The 17,566-nt window shown below is 38.0% G+C and overlaps 1 protein-coding gene across 8 annotated transcripts in view; it reads right to left on the reverse strand.

Moving 5' to 3' along the window:
- LOC125672979 (uncharacterized) overlaps positions 1–17,116 on the reverse strand; it is a 61,433-nt gene extending 44,317 nt beyond the window's left edge. For 4 of the 8 annotated variants that reach the window (XM_056159603.1, XM_056159602.1, XM_056159599.1 and 1 more), the window contains exons 1-10: positions 16,863–17,116; positions 16,555–16,650; positions 14,418–14,649; positions 12,740–12,865; positions 11,299–11,353; positions 11,142–11,201; positions 10,592–10,677; positions 10,249–10,293; positions 10,033–10,119; positions 2,150–2,680 (exon numbers count right to left, since the gene is read on the reverse strand). In XM_056159603.1, the coding sequence (XP_056015578.1) occupies positions 2,150–2,680; positions 10,033–10,119; positions 10,249–10,293; positions 10,592–10,677; positions 11,142–11,201; positions 11,299–11,353; positions 12,740–12,865; positions 14,418–14,649; positions 16,555–16,614 (1,282 nt within the window). In that variant the 5' untranslated portion in view covers positions 16,615–16,650; positions 16,863–17,116. The remainder of the gene's footprint in view (positions 1–2,149; positions 2,681–10,032; positions 10,120–10,248; positions 10,294–10,591; positions 10,678–11,141; positions 11,202–11,298; positions 11,354–12,739; positions 12,866–14,417; positions 14,650–16,554; positions 16,651–16,862) is intronic. The other 4 variants (XM_056159598.1, XM_056159597.1, XM_056159601.1 and 1 more) reach the window with 4 other exon arrangements.
- Positions 17,117–17,566: the final 450 nt, after the last annotated feature.

A 17,566-nucleotide genomic window follows, 5' to 3' on the forward strand; every position in this document is an offset into this window, starting at 1 on the left:
TCCTCCCAGTTGATACCAATTCTTAGATTTACAATTTTTGGAATAAAATGGAAATTGAACGCGAATGTATCATGAAATATCAATTTCAAACGTGCGTACTGCATACCATGCATTCTACATATGAATGAAAGGTAAAGATAACGAACAGTGATCAATCTCATAACTCCTATAAGCAATACAAAATAGATAGTTGGGCAAACACGGACCCCTGAACACACCAGAGATTGGATCAGGTGCCTAGGAGGAGTAAGCATCCCCTTTCAACCGGTGATACCCCCCGTGAGCCCTATATCTTGATCAGGTAAACGGAGTTATCCGTAGTCAAAATGAGTGTGCCAAGAACGGCCTAACAATAGGCATGAAACACGTCAGACAGCATTTGACCTAATGATAGGTTGTATTGGCAAACTAGATCGTTATAACGACCATATAATTTGCGAAAGGCTGATTTTAAACTGGACCTGTCTTTACTGATGGGGTCAATATAGTTGAAAATCACGATATAAAGTCACCCATTTTAAGAGTTCCAAAATTTAGAGAGCCAATATCATTTAACTGGTGACAAAACTTAGTCTCTCTTTTGAATTATGTCAAAGATTATACCAGACAGTGATCTAAACATGAAAAAGAATAATTTGACACCTTGTCAGAATGGATACAAAATACAAGAGAAATACTGAAATGTCTTATTAGACAAGTTAAAAGAAAATGCTTACAATCCTCTGCATTTGGTAAACCAGAAGTGATACTATAATTATGCATAACGAATATGAAGATGTGGAGATAACGAACAATTTCATAACTCCTATATGTATTGATTCCAGATGACAAAGCTTGTACCATCATTGTCTTTGTAAGGCTCATTATTACAACTGTATGCTAAAGGAGTACCGTGGGGACCCGGGTTAGAATAGGTCCCCAGTATCCCCTTGCTTGTCGTAAAATGCGACTAAATGGGACGGTGCTTCAGATGAGACAGCAAAAACCAAAACCCCGTGTCATAGCAGGTGTTGCACGATAAAGATTCCTCCTTGCTCAAAGGCCTTAAGCGCCAAGCATAGGCCTGAATAATACAGCTCTTCACTGGCGTCTCCATATGAGTGAAATATTCTTGAACGTGCTGTTAAACAATATACAACCAAGCAACCAATCGAACGAACTTTAATTCCACATTTCGTAATTCAACTGATACTGCAAGTTCCCTTTTAAAAGACAGAGTTCTTCAAAATCCCGCTTCAGGTGTTTTAAATATATTCAATACCCAAGTGAATGGGACGAATGAATACCTATACTGGATTCAAAAACTTCTCAAAAACTTTACAAACAAAAATACATCACTGGATCCAGTAAGTGTTCCACCAAGCCCCTATCGTTGCTCCTCACGAAAATATTAATTGCTATGAAGAAGAAACTTCAGACGCATTGTACCAAATGTGGATTCTAAATTACTAGTATTCCAAAGAATTTTTTACAAAAATTTTAAATCCTAAAACTTATTCCAAATTGACAACATCAAAGCGTATGACTTTTCACCCCCCCCCTCCCCTCCCCCAACAATGAATTCAAGACTAGACTTTTTCATATCATAGACATCTGCTTCCTCAATACAATATACAAATGGAATGTAAAACGCCAGTCCACCTATTATGGTTTCATCCTACGCAGTCATAGTTTTTTTCCTTCTTTTTATAACGATGGTTGCGTATCTATTTGACGGAATGCACTCTTGCAGTTCCCTTGATAACATTTTAAAGAAATCTCTACCATATACTCATCGTAATGTAGAAACAAGTTGAATACCTATCGTACATTGTCAAACCTGATTTTAAAATAAATCTACGCTTCTGTATTCATAGAGTTCTAGATTTGATTTAGAAGACTTCTGGTCCAGATGTTTACAAAAGAATACTTAGAACGTCCTAGTTCACTTTATCTTGAGACAGGATTATATCCCTCATTTGAATGAAAATATTGTGTAATTTTCCCTCAGCCTTGAGCCAAGTTTGGTCGATACTGGTCTAGTAGAAAAGACATGTTGAAAGTGTAAAATGTTCCAACAACGGACATAAAGATGACTCACAAAATTTGATGGAATAATGTCACTTAAGCATACGATTTAAGTGAATGAAATAAATTAAAGTATTCAAACCTTTGTAAACTTTGATTTCTGTTGCTTTCCATGTGACGACTTCAGAGTTTATGTCAAAGACACTCAAGAATGTGGGATTCATTAAAATTCTAGACACATCTTTCGTAAAATCGTTATTTCCTTTTTGAAGATCGGTTACAAAATTCTGCAAATCCTGGCATTCAGCAAAACACATAATGAAACACACACATCCATCCTTGATAAGAACTTTCGTAGCTTTATATCTTTCCTGAACTGAGGAAATCAATTCGAGCATTATTGGTCCACATTGAATTAAAGTGTTTTGGATTAATACATCTTCGTTTATTTTTTTAATAAAATCCACCAATAGAGTAGTTTCTCTCGCATCCTGACACTGGTTTATCAGGTTTTCGACATGATAAATAATTTTTGTTGTTGTCCAAGTTTCATCAGGATTTTTAAGACTTTGTATCAATAAAGCTGTTGATAACTTGAGCATCTCTTTCATGTCACTGCTCTCTGTGCTAACATCAAGTTTTGCCTCGACACGATTGTCGTTGTCTTCAGTACCTGCAAATATGAATTTTTTATGCCGTCATATTAATTCGATTCAAAGTAAAACAGAGAAAAACACAGATGATGGGAACAGTTGTCTCTTCCAGTGCTCAACTAAGTCGGATTCTAGCCCACTTCCCAACAGTTTATAACATGTCAGTATCACACGTCACATATGAAAGTTGAAGATAAGGAACAGTAATCAAACTTATAACTCTTATAAGCAATAAAAAATAGATAGTTTGGCAAACACGGACCCCTGGACACACCAGAGGTGGGATCAGGTGCCTTCAAGGAGTAAGCATCCCCTGTCGACCGGTCATACCCGCCTTGAGCCCTATATCCTGATCAGGTAAACGGAGTTATCCGTAGTCAAAACCAGTGTGCCAGTGTAAACCTTTAATCCCCTAGTGTGGCCCCATCCTACCCACGAGGGTCAGGATTTGAACAATTGTGAATCTACACTATGTCAGTCAAGAAGTTTTCATGTAAATTTGTGCTTTCATAGTCCAGAGATTCTCGAGAAGATTTTTAATGATTTTTTTTAATGCATTTGCATGTGAAACTTTGACCCCTATTGTGGCCCATCCTACCCCTGGGGGTCATAATTTAAACAAAGTTTAATTTGCACTATGTCATGAAACTTTCATGTAAATGTCAGGTCTTCTGGCAAAGTGGTTCTTGTGAGAAAGATCTTTCAATGACTACACCCTATTTTTACAATTTTGTTATTATCTCCCCTTTGATGGACTGTTTGTTTTACTGTTTTCCGCCATACTCAACATTTTTTCAGTCATCTGGTGGCGCCCAGTTTTTATTGATGGAAGAGAAAACCCAGAAGCCAGAACCCAGACAGGTCATGCCCGCCGTGAGCCCAATATATTGACCAGGTAAACGGAGTAATCCGTAGTCAAAATGAGTGTGCCAAGAACGGCATAACAATCGGTATGAAACAGGTCAGACAGATACCACAATTTCTTGACTTTTTTCACGTCGAGAGAAATGATTTATTTTCTATTAACCAGTTGCGTTTATGATAAATGAAGCCTGGGTACGATAGCATTGTGATATGAAAACAAGAGGTCCATGGGCCACATCGCTCACCCGAGTCACCTTGGCCTATATCTGAAGACTTTCCATATATATTTGCATGTAAGACCTTAGTCCTTATTGGGGCTCTAAACTACCACTGGAGGTCATGATAATGTAAAACCTCCATCCCCTATTGTGACCCCAAACCTAGCCCCCCATCCCCCCCTCCCCACCCGGGGGCCATGATTTGAACAAACTTGAATCTACACTAAGTCAGAAAGTTTTTGTGTAAATCTCAGCTCTTCTAGCTCATCGGAACTTGAGAAGATTTTTAATGATTCTTCCTCTATATTTCTATGTAAAACTTTGATCTCCTATTGTGACCCCAACCTAACCCCGGGGGACATGATTTGAACAAACTTGAATCAGCATTGTGTCAGAAAGCTGTCATGTAAATCTCAGCTCTTCTGGCTCATTGGTTCTTGAGAGGATTTTTAAGGATTTTCCCTATATTTGTAAGTAAAACTGTGTTCCCTCTTTGTGGACCTATCATACCCCTGGGGGCCCTGATTTTAACAAACTTAAATCTGCACTATGTCAGAAATCTTTCATGTAAATATAAATCTTTCTGGCTCAATGGTTCTTGAGAAGATTTTTAAAGATTTTATCTATTACTGTATCTAAAACTTTGACCCCCCTTGTGGCCCCATCCTACCCCCGGGGCCATGATTATAACAAACTTGAATCTGCACTATGTCAGAAAGCTGTCAGGTCAATATCAAATAACTGTCAATCTACATTATGTTAGTCAGGAAGTTTTCATGTAAATTTGTACTTTCGTTGCCCAGTAGTTCTTACGAAGATGATTTTTAATGATTTTTCCTATGTATTTACGTGTTAAACTTTGATCCCCTATTGTGGCCCCATCCTACCCCCGAGGGTCATAATGTAAACAAACTTTAATTTGCACTATGTCAGGAAGCTTTCATGTAAATTTGTATTTTCCTAGCCCAACGGTTTCTGAGAAGAAACTTTTTAAAGATTGTCCCGATATATTTGTATGTGAAACTTTGATCCCCGATCGTAACCCAATCCTACCCCCAGTGGTCATGATTTGCACAAACCTGAATCTGCACTATGTCAGGAAGCTTTCAGGTAAATATCAGCTCTTCTGACAAAGTGGTTCTTGTGAGAAGGACTTTTTAATGACCACACCCTATTTTTGCATTTTTGTTATTATCTCCCCTTTGAAGGATTGTTTATTTTGCTGTTTTCCGCCACACTCAACAATTTTTTCAGTCATCTGGTGGCGCCCAGTTTTTATTGGTGGAAGAGAGAACTCAGATTCAATGTACCTGGGAAGAGACCACTGACCTTCCAAAAGTAAACTGGGAAACTTTCTCACTTACCAGTGCGAGCGGGATTCGAACTCGCGCCGACAGAGGTGAAAGGCCGTCTGATTTTGAGCGCGATGCTCTAACAACTCGGCCACGGAGCCCTCCCACCCCCTTGAAGAAAGCGTGGCCCCTCGTTTGCAGAAGCTTGAAAGCCCTTTACCCAAGGATGTTTTTTTGCCAAATTTGGTTGAAATTGGCCGAGTGGTTCTGGACAAGAAGTTGAAAATAGGAAAAGTTCACAGACAGGCGAACAGACAGGCGACGGACAACAGGAGATCAGAAAAGCTAACTTCAGTTTTCAGCTCAGGTGAGGTAAAAGTGAGGACTAACAAACAGAAACAAAATGCAATAAAGTTTTTGGGTTTTCTTTTTACATCGAAAGTTGAAATTTTTTGACAAGTTGACTAACCATTATTTGGAAGTTGATGTTCATTGTAAATAAGGATAATTTACTATTTTATGGAAAGATTTATTAAATATATTTCTAAAACTGAATTGAAATAGAATATGATCTTGACGTTCTTCAATAAAGCAATGCTTAAACAAAATGTATAACAACAGAATGACGTTGGGCCAGTCTGTTTACTTCTGTTTCAAAAAAATGGTTTAGTTAAATATTTTGGTTGGAATCATTCCAATTAAGATAATAAAATCTTGTTTAGACAGGTTTGAGTATTGCATTACTTCACGGGACATCAGTCAGGTCCTGAGCACTCTGTTTTGGAAGTGTGAAACGAAGTAACGGGGCGATGTTCAGAGTATGCTTTCATGAAAGGTGAGGATAACGAACAGTGACCAATCTCATAACTCCTATAAGCAATACAAAATAGAGAGTTGGGAAAACACGGACCCTGGATATACCAGAGGTGGGATAAGGTAGGATAAGGTGCCAAGGAGGAGTAAGCATTCCATGTCGACCGGTCACACCTGCCGTGAGCCCTATATCTTGACCAGGTAAACGGAGTAATCTGTAGTCAAAATGAGTGTGCCAAAAACTGCCTAACAATCGGCATGAAACACGTCAGACAGATACCCAGAATTTCTTGACTTATTTCATGTCGAGAGAAATGATTTATTTTCTATTAACCAGTTGTGTTTATGATAAATGAAGACTGGGTACGATAGCATTGCCATATGAAAACAAGAGGTCCATAGGCCACATGGCTCACCTGAGTCACCTTGGCCCATATCTGAAGACTTTCCATATATACTACTCAAAATTTGATAAGGATCATAGATATTTTTCTGTTTAAAAAATTAATAACTGCATAACTGGCAATATTGTGTTCAAGTGAAATCAAAAACGTCTTCAACAAACTTGCACGTGCATTTCATGCCATGGGAAATGCGTTTCTCATTACAGTTTATGCTTTTGCTACCATTGCACGATTTTCACTCAGGCATCGGTGTCTGATTCTTTCTAAAATTTCAAACTCACTTGAGTGTTTACACTACGTTTATCAACACAATGCCCCCTCAACGTGTAAGGCGTCGCCTGACGACAGAACAATTGGGCAGATGTATTGGAATGCTTGACGCTGGTTTTTCAGAACGTGACGTTGCAAATGCACTAAACGTCAGTCAGAGCGTTGTAAACAGGGCCTGGAACCGACAGCATACTTTTGGTACACCAACACACCGACATGGGGAAGGTCGTCAGAGGTTGACAACCCAACGCCAAGACCATTTTGTGGCTCTTCAGGCACGACGCCATCCCTTCTGGACAGCAACCAGCCTATGTAACGACCTCCTGAACGCCTCGGGGGTGAATGTGTCCACTCAGACGATATGGAATCGGCTTCACAATGCAGGTCTCAGCTCGAGAAGGGCATGTGTTCTAGTCCCTCTGACTGTTCGACACCGGCGGGAGCGATTGGACTGGGCTGAAGATCATGTCACTTGGACACAGAACGATTTGGTTCAAGTTCTGTTCACCGATGAGTCCAGGTATTGTTTGCACTTTACAGACAGGAGGCACCGAGTGTGGCGACGACAACGTGAACGTTTCCATGATGCCAACATCAGTGAACATGACCGTTATGGTGGTGGTTCCATCATGGTCTGGGGTGGAATCAGCAGGGATGGAAGAACATATCTTCATGTCCTGGAGAGAGGAACAATGACGGGGGTGCGGTACCGGGATGATTTCCTCGATGTTCACATTAGACCCTACGCTGGTGCTGTTGGCCCTGAGTTCATCCTGATGGATGATAACGCCCGTCCTCATCGCGCCAGGGTGGTGGATCAGTACCTTCAGCAGGAGACAATTGTCCGTATGGACTGGCCAGCGCGCTCGCCGGACTTGAACCCGATTGAGCATGTATGGAACATGCTGCAGGTTGCCCTTTCACGCCGTAGAGCACAACCCACGACTTTGGCAGAACTCGGAAACGCCCTCGTGGAAGAGTGGAACAACCTTCCCATTGGAAACATCCGGGTGCTTATTGACAGCATGGCTCGACGTTGTCAAGCCGTCATTGATGCAAGGGGAGGCCATACCCGGTATTGACACTTCATCGACTAAGTGTAATGATGAACTATCCCCAAAAACTGTGTAATTCTTTCTCTGGTTTGCTGTTAACTTCTTGTAATGAAATGCCTTTTGGTGTTGTTATCAGATTTCAAGCATTCCGTATTGATAAATTGCCGTTCATGAATTTTCATTCATAACCTGAGTAAACACGTTTCTGAGTCAAATTTATGTCTTTTGTTATGTTAGTGGTAAATTACACACATATAACCTAGTGATCCTTATCAAATTTTGAGTAGTATATATTTGCATGTAAGACCTCAGTCCCTATTGGGGCTTCAAACTACCCCTGGAGGTCATGATTATGTAAAACTTCCATCCCCTATTATGACCTAACCTACCCCCGGGGGCCAAACTTTGAACAAACTTGAATCTACACTATGTCAGGAAGCTTTCATGTAAATCTCAGCTCTTCTAGCTCATTGGTTGTTGAGAAGAAGATTTTTAAATATATTTCCTATATATTTTTATCTAAATTTTGATTCCCTATTTTGACCCCAACCTAACCCCGGGGACATGATTTGAACAAACTTGAATCAGCACTGTGTCAGAAAGCTATCGTGTAAAGCTCTTCTGACTCATTTGTTCTTGAGAGGAAGATTTTTTAAAGATTTTTCCTATATATTTGTATGCAAATCTTTTGATTCCCTATTGTGGCACCATCCAATCTCCGGGGACATGAATTGAACAAACTTGAATCTGCACTATGTCAGGAAGCTTTCATGTAAATTTAAGTTTTATTGGCCCAGTGGTTCTCGTCGAGAAGATTTTTAAATGAGCCCACCTTTTTTTCGCATTTTTTGTGATTATTTCCCCCTTTGAAAGGGACATGGCCCTTCATTTGAAGAAACTTGAAAGCCCTTCAACCAAGGATGTTTTTGGCAAAGTTTGGTTGAAATTGGCCTAGTGGTTCTGGAGAAGAAGTCGAAAATGTAAAAAGTTTACAGATGAACAGACAGACAGACAGAGGACGGACAACACACGATCAGAAAAGCTCATTTGAACGAAGTTCGATTTCACAAGTAACCTAACATGGCAACGTCAACAAACGAATTCTTGAAGCTGTGAATTTTATGTATAAGTTATTTCTGGACTGAAGAGGAGCGGGAAAATATGTTAGAAATATTTCATATCAAAATCTTAAGTGGTGATGTAAGGTTTTATTAGAGATGAAGCAGTAGCTCTCTGGTTTATATGATGTTCCCTCAAAGCCAGCTAAAATGAAATAGACTTGTGTTTGTAAATTTTACCTAACAAATGACAAAATGTCAATCGTAAAGAAAGTATGGTCTTTAGTTTGTCGGAATGTTGGTTCGTGTCCCATTCTAGAATGTCTTAAGCTTCGGGTTTAAGGTAAAATTTCTTTTGATAATATCTATGATACAATCTACCATTGGGTAAAATGCTGTCTGACGTGTTTCATATCAATTTTTAGAGCTTTTGTAGGCATACTAATTTGACTACGGATTACTCCGTTTACCTGATGATGATATAGGGCTCTAGGTGGATGTGACCTGTCGACAGTGGATGCTTACTCTGACTAGACACCTGACCCCCCCCCCCCCCCCCTCTAGTATGTCATGGGGTCCGTATTTGCACAACTCTTTCTTTTGTATTCCTTATAATAATGATGAGATTAACTATTGTTCGTTATATTCGTCTTGAAAATTACAATACTGTTTACTTCCAATTCTGTAGATGTATTTATTCATGCCAATTCCACTTATCTTTTCAAATACTTATACTGAATTTAAGAAACTCTCGTCTGTGGGTATCCTAAGTTTAGCATAACCTTTTGCCCATTCTTGATACTTCACGACGAACACACCGCACTTGAATCCTCAATGAAGCATCTAGCATAGCATCGTTATTATCGTTATTATAACAAAAAAGGAATGCTGGCCAATAGAGTATCTAAAAACGCTTCCTTAATCCGTGGGATCAGGGGAACTAAGAACCCATAATTCATTGTATTGTGTAATACATTTGTACTTGATGGGCTACATTCTAGACGTGTTTGTTAGACTGCAATAGAACGATAATGTAATACCTGTTTACTGACAATGTGAAATTTCAAGAAGTGAAATTCTCTAGAAGTTTGTTGCAGAATAGGTAGACCGTAAACTGTGTATAATAAACACTTTACAGAGTTACTGTATTGGGAACTGTATTGGAAATAACGGTCAATCTGTGACGGTTTATTCTTATGTGTAAATCAGCACCGCAGTTAATGAACATTGAACACTGTTTTGTGAACTTTGATTATGGCTTCTGTAAGTTTGTAAATTTTTCATTGATAGATTTTTTTTGTAAATAATTGTGAGTAAATTGGTACATAGTTGAATTGTTAGTAAATGGTTTCTGCTGTCTTGGGTTAATTCTGACCCATAACAATTGGCACTACTTACCACCGTTAGCGGGTTCCTGTCCTATGTTTACTCGTAACAAAGGCACACCATGTCCATCTAGTTCGTCATTACGATTTTCTTCAGCATCTATCCAATACCAAATGTGTGCATGTACATTTCAACGTATAAATAGTTATATATTTATACATTAAAATATTCCTTTTTTTCTGAAGGCAATTAAATTAAGAATTTTGATTTGTAAATGACAAGTAGTACCTGCTGTGTTCTTTTCCCAACGGACAATACCATTGTTCGGTTGTGCTATAAAATTATCACAAACGTTATGAAAGGTTATGAAATAGCAGAACAAAATATTTTTAACAACATAAAAACAACCTGCTATCGTCATTAAATAACTGTATGCTATCGTCATTAAATAACTGTATTATCAATGTACAATATTACGAAATAATTTAAGAAAATTGCATATCTTCTATTGAGATCTGTCGATCAATTTTGAAGAAATTCAAATCTATGATATTACTTACTTCAATACTATCTATGTATTTTTATCTATAATTCATGCAAATCAAAGTCAATGAATTATAATGCTCGATACCTCTTTTATAGCGACGCCATACCAAAAAGCTGATAATGGACACTCCAACTACTGCCACTGCCAAAAACACATATCCAATCCATGACCTGAAAAGGTTTGTAGAATACCTCTATCGCAAAATATTTTTTTTTCAAAACTGAATTTTTAATAATACATATGTAGCAAAACGTTGTATTTAATGCAAGGTGAAGATAACGAACAGTGATCAATCTCATAACTCCTACAAGCAATACAAAATAGATAGTTGGGCAAACACGGACCCCTGGACACACCAGAGGCGGGATCAGGTGCCTAGGAGGAGTAAGCATCCCCTGTTGACCGGTCACACTAATACTAATAATAATGGTATTTTCATCAGATAAGTTCCATATAGAGACAGTTATATGTCCTTGACTCGGGTTCTAGAAATATGCAGGACAAATTTAAAAAAGACCATTAGTAACAATAATCAATACTAAATTTATGCTAGCATGGATTTAATGAGGTTAGAAATCCATAGTATTCAAATCTGTACCCTGTGAAGGATTAAGGAAGTTATGTAATAACTCACAGATCGCTGGAACTCTGCGAATCTTTTTTTCTGGTTGTCGGGTTGCTTGAGCTACTATAACTATAAAACATGAATTAAACATCTTCGTGACCATTACAAAGTATACTGAGTCCAATTAAATTGTGTAATGCTTGCACATGTAATTTATTCCTGATACCTTTGGGTAGCCTCTGTTGGGAAGAAACTGTGTGCTTTGGTGTAACACTGCTGATCTGCTCAAAGAAGAGGTACACTGCATATTCAATATTCACATCGATATTACTGCCTTACTACGTGTAAATATATGTGCATGTAACGTTTGACGTCATATCTACACTACGGATTATGATTTTGTATGTATGGAAAACTATTTGACATGCGTCACATCTATAATGCTCGAAATGGAAAATGCACAGTGAATGAACGAATTAATCATTTCATGTTTAAATGTGGATGACTTTAGCTTAAAATATTAAGATAGCTAATGCGGTTATAGAGAAAAAAGGTTTTGGCAGTTTTTGCCCCGTCCCTAAAACCCCAGACATGCAGGGATTCTGAAAGATATAATTTATGTCTCCCTTATCCCAAAGATGGGTCATACCAAATTTGAAATGAATTGATGTGGTAGTTAAGCTTTAAAATGTTCAATTGTTAACGCACGATGCATGGCGATGGATGCTAACAACTTGCCATAGGTCACCTGAGTCACTCAAGTGACCAAAAGATAAAAGCCTTTTTACGATGATAAACATTTCTAGGATAAAAGGTAACGCAGCAAAGGGCAACATATGCAAAATCTATATAATAATTGAAGTAATTTTACCAGTTAGTTAAGGGGCCTCCGTGGCCGAGTGGTTAGAGCATTGCGCTCAAAATCACACGGCCTCTCACCTCTGTCTGCGCGGGTTCGACTGCGCGGGTTCGAATCCCGCTCTCGCCGATAAGTGAGAAAGTTTCCCAGTTTACTTTCGGAAGGTCGGTGGTCTCTTCCCAGATACATTGTATCTGGGTTCTCTCTTCCACCAATAAAAACTGGGCGCCACCATATAACTGAAAAATTGTTGAGTGTGGCAGAAAACATAAAAAACAAACAAACCAGTTAGTTAACACAGTCAAAGCATTATAACAGTAATGGAAAACATAAAACTTCGGATAAGAACGGATAAGAAACTGTTGAATTATATCGCGGTACAGTACAGTTTGTTATATGGTTGTATATTGTGATACCTTACTAGTTTACCGTTACTCCAATTGAAATCGAAACATTAATCTGATAACTTATCAAGTAACTGAGAAAACACGTACACTTATATGCGGAGGTGGGGTTGCCTGAGCTTACACTTATATGCGGAGGTGAGGTTGACTGAGAAATAACTTACACTTATATGCAGAGGTGGGGTTAACTGAGAAATAACTTACACTTATATGCGGAGGTGGGGTTGACTGAGAAATAACTTACACTTATATGCGGAGGTGGGGTTGACTGAGAAATAACTTACACTTATATGCGGAGGTGGGGTTAACTGAGAAATAACTTACACTTATATGCGGAGGTGGGGTTGACTGAGAAATAACTTACACTTATATGCGGAGGTGGGGTTGACTGAGAACTAACTTACACTTATATGCAGAGGTGGAGTTGTAGGAGTATGGGCACTCAGTAAATCCAGTAACATTCTTACAGCTGAGGTCATCAATTCTTTTTACACTTCTTTCTTTGGAACTGAACATGGTACAAACATGACCTGTAAAACGCAGGGTTAGAGGTAGGGTTGGGTTACATCCCCTTGTTAAACTTATGTTAGTTATAACTCATCCTTAAAACAAGACGTGTCTGTAAAACAGAAAATGCCCCCGATAATGGCCAATTCTAAAGATGGACGAGGTCACAAGGACAAATATCTTGGTACCAGTAGAAAAAACGTGTCACAAGAAATGCTCATGTGTAATATGAAAGCTCTAATATTTACCATTTAGAAGTTATGATGACTGTCAAATTTTTAAAAAGTAGGTCAAACTCCAAGGTCAAGGTCACAGGGTCAAACATTTTTGTTCCCACGGAAAGGTCTTCACGCAAGAAATTCTCGTGTGAAATATCAAAGCTTGAGCACTTACTGTTCAAAAGTAAGTTTTACTGTTATTAGCAAGGTTAATGTTTTCAAAAGGTAGGTCAAACTCAAAGGTCAAAGTCACGGGGTAGAAATAATGTTGGAATCCACGGCAAGGTCTTGTCACAAGGAATACTCATGTGAAATATCAAAGCTCTAGCACTTACTGTTCAAAAGTTATTAGCAAGCTTAAAGTTTTCAAAAGGTAGTTTACCTACCTTTTGAAAACTTTAAGGTTGCTAATAACTGTTCAAAAGTTATTAGGAAGGTTAAAGTTTCAGACAGAATGACAGCATAACAGAATGACAGGCAGGACAAACACATAAAAATAATTAGATGAAATGAATTTGAAAACTATAAAGTTGTCACATGATTATGCCAATTTGGTTTGCACATATCACTGTACGAGAATTTAGCAGGATTGATTGCTTTCCAAAACGTGTGCAGTCGAATTCGAATACCTGGTTTGGTATGAGTCGGATGGTAACGGACGGACCGACCAATTGTTTGAAAATAAGTTAAACTTCCTGATTACCGGTGTTACATATTATTATTTACAATATAAATTGTGGCTTCATACAACATCCAGGTCAAAATTAGGGTAGGTCTGTAATAACTAAATTATGATATTTATTCTCAATCTGTTTTTTAAAAAATTCTCAAAGAAACATTCTATCACAATCTCCATTCCATAATGTGCATATAGAGAAATTACGTTTCTATTGAGAGCATATACATATCTACTGTTTAAGTAGCAGTAGCAGTACATGTAAGAATCATGCAAAGGGTGGCACAATGGTGATCTCAAAAACGTGGATGTGAAATGTAAAAGAGTCGTACAAGAAATGGTTGCTATGGAAAACCATTAATTGAAGTTTCCATAGCAACCGTTGTAATAGTAGCAGGACGGAGTAGTATAACGTATGAAATTACCCATTCGTTAGAGAAGATTAGCTTACGTGTAAATTCGTTAGAGGAGAAGATTAGCTTACGTGTACATTTGTATAAAAGGCCACCTGCAAATCATACTGAGATTTGCTTGATGAAATATTGTTTGAATCAAAGCATATGTTAGCTATGGAATATCATTTATAAATACTTTAACATCCTGAACAAACAATTCACCAGATAAATAACAACTATTTTTCAAATTATGTCTGCACATACGCTTATTACCAAAAGAACATACCTATGATATTCAAGGAAGGTGCACACACTTCCACTAAACTATTCAAGTCTTCACTCAATACACAGTGGTACTGGAGAGATTCACACCCACTCCCTTGTCCTAGCAGGGGCTGACAGTTCTTTCGGCCGGCAGCTGCTTCATATGAAGACTGGTTGGTTGGACATTCCGTTACCATGGAAACAGTCTGCAGGGACGCATTGCAGGGTTTGGTGAACGCATTCACGCAGGAAATCTGTGAGGAGTCAAAATAAGTATGCTGACGTTATATGAACGCGTGTCTCTAGAAAACGTAAAACTTCCAATCTAAGCAATTCTCAATTTTAATGTGCAATTAGCATTCTGTAAAAGTTTAAGAAAAATTTTTTTCGATCTTCATATTACATGTAAATTGTTTTATAAATCATCAAAAGTATAAACCATAATTAACCACCATAATTTTCCAGCAACATTGTTGTATATTGTCATATAATGTTGCTAGTTGCAGAACTGTAGCTCTCTAAAGAATTATTGGGGCGGATCAGAGAGTTTCGATATTTTCAAAGAGAGCTACAGTTCTGCAGCTAACACTGTAGCATGCTGCTAATAGAGAGCTACAGTTCTGCTGCTAACACTGTAGCATGCTGCTAATAGAGAGCTACAGTTCTGGGGCTAACACTGTAGCATGCTGCTAATAGAGAGCTACAGTTCTGCGGCTAACACTGTAGCATGCTGCTAATAGAGAGCTACAGTTCTGCAGCTAACACTGTAGCATGCTGCTAATAGCTAATATAGAGCTACAGTTCTGGGGCTAACACTGTAGCATGCTGCTAATATAGAGCTACAGTTCTGCGGCTAACACTGTAGCATGCTGCTAATAGAGAGCTACAGTTCTGCAGCTAACACTGTAGCATGCTGCTAATAGAGAGCTACAGTTCTGCGGCTAACACTGTAGCATGCTGCTAATAGAGAGCTACAGTTCTGCTGCTAACACTGTAGCATACTGTTAATAGAGAGCTACAGTTCTGCAGCTAACACTGTAGCATGCTGATAATAGAGAGCTACAGTTCTTAGGCTAACACTGTAGCATGCTGCTAATAGAGAGCTACAGTTCTGGGGCTAACACTGTAGCATGCTGTTAATAGCAGATACTACGTCAAAGGTAACGGATTTCATTTTCACTATTATCTCAACTTTCAAATCAAATAGAAATGACGATGTACATTGCATCATGTTTAATTCAAATTAATTGTTGAGTCAGAAATACTAAAATGATATGAATGATATGAATATTGTATTAGTTATAGGAGTTAAAAATTGATCACTGTTCGTTTTCCTCATCTTCGGGATCGGTACTTGTTACTCTGGTTTGGTTCAAATTAAAAAAAAAAAAATACCGATACAAGGTATGTTATTTCATTTCAATTTCTTTTCTTTTTTTTTGAGTGACGTGTTTGCTGAAGATTCTAGCCGTAGATTTTAAAAACATTTTTACAGAAAATACCGTTGCAATTTCCAAAGATGATTTTACTTTAAAAATTAGAGCCTTTGTACGAGTTTTCTTCGCAGATTTTATTATACATTGTATATTTATATCACGCATAAAATTAAAGCGAAGGTTGGATGTCAAGATATCTTATTTGCAAACAAAACACTTTTGTATCATTTCGGAATTTTTTTGTATAAAATAAATTCATACGAGGTGTTTAAACGAGGTACATGTATTGAATAAAATTTCATTGTAATGAGCCACATTTTGGCACAGATTTTAAGTAAATCATACCATCGATTTCATTTTGTAAAATTGCAAAAAGACACGAAGTGGTAGAATATAGAGCATTTGTGATGTTTAGCAAGCGTTAACCCAGACCCCAGCCTGAATTTTCAGCCGGTATAAGACGAATGGAGATGTCGCTATTATATAAAATATAATTGTGCTGAACATCACAGATGGCCTCTTTCTTCATAGGGCTAATTTACGTTTAATAGTTTGTACTAAGAAGCCTAAGTACCAATCCTTTGTCAAAACACTTTAAAACTCTTAAAACTTGTGACAAAAAGTTACATGTTTCAGGTTTCAAATATAAATACACAATTCCATGCTATATCCTGGCGATATGTTAATTCATTAATTGTCTGTTTACTACGTAAAACTGAGTACCTCAATAAGTAACACGACTAGGAGCAGCCCTACGTATTCTTTCACAGTTAACATTGACATATTGACCCACTCCAGTTTTCAACGCTGCAACGTCATCTGTGAAAAGACAAACCGAGATCATATCTTCAACCTATTTAAACTTTCATTATGCATTTCTAAAAATAACACGGGACAGTGATCTTGTTTACAAACATTCTCCCACTCCCATATTACATATGCCGAGTGCTAGAGAGAGAGAGAGAGAGAGAGAGAGAGAGAGAGAGAGAGAGAGAGGAGAGAGAGGGAGAGAGAGAGAGAGAGAGACTTACTTCACGGACGGAAGTGGTTGCGCCTATCCTTGTAACAATAATCTCCCTATTGCTGCACACAATGTCCACGTTTTCCGCACTGCAAGAGTTTGAAATGATTTAACAAATATCCATAATTTGTTTGCTGCCACAAATGCAATCGTCTCAGGAACATCACATGTACTATAGGATTTCCAAAAGTTTTGTACAATGTACTTTCGTTTTGATGTTAAATGTTGAATACGAGTAGCCGTTCTTTTCACGTCGGGAATTAAAGTATGGTGCGCAGTACCTTATAAAAATAAACGTAATGACCACGAACACGGCGACCCGTATATACAATCATTAGTGTCCTGTTTTAGACTACCAGTTGATTTATTGACTCAATGCGATCTTCCCGTATAGTTCTGATGTAGGGGGATAATTTAAACAATAAAGAGGAAGAGGAGGGGGTCGCTTGCAATCTAGATTCAATTTTTTTATTTTGTTACTAAATGAACCCCGCGCAAGCTCGGAAAACCGCAACTTTAACAATGGTATTGCATAGAGGAAGGACTTTTTAAATGCATGTTTGAATTGTTGTGGAGATGAATTGAGTGAAAACTAGATTATTATAAAGTCACTTGGAGCTCCAAATTAAATGTTCTTTGTGTAACATAAATTATCTTTTTCCGTATTGAAAAGTAGTTCATTATCTGATTTTAAGCTTGGGATTTCCTTATTAA

The sequence above is a fragment of the Ostrea edulis genome, chromosome 3, assembly GCF_947568905.1.
Source record: "Ostrea edulis chromosome 3, xbOstEdul1.1, whole genome shotgun sequence".
NCBI classification, from domain to species: domain Eukaryota; kingdom Metazoa; phylum Mollusca; class Bivalvia; order Ostreida; family Ostreidae; genus Ostrea; species Ostrea edulis.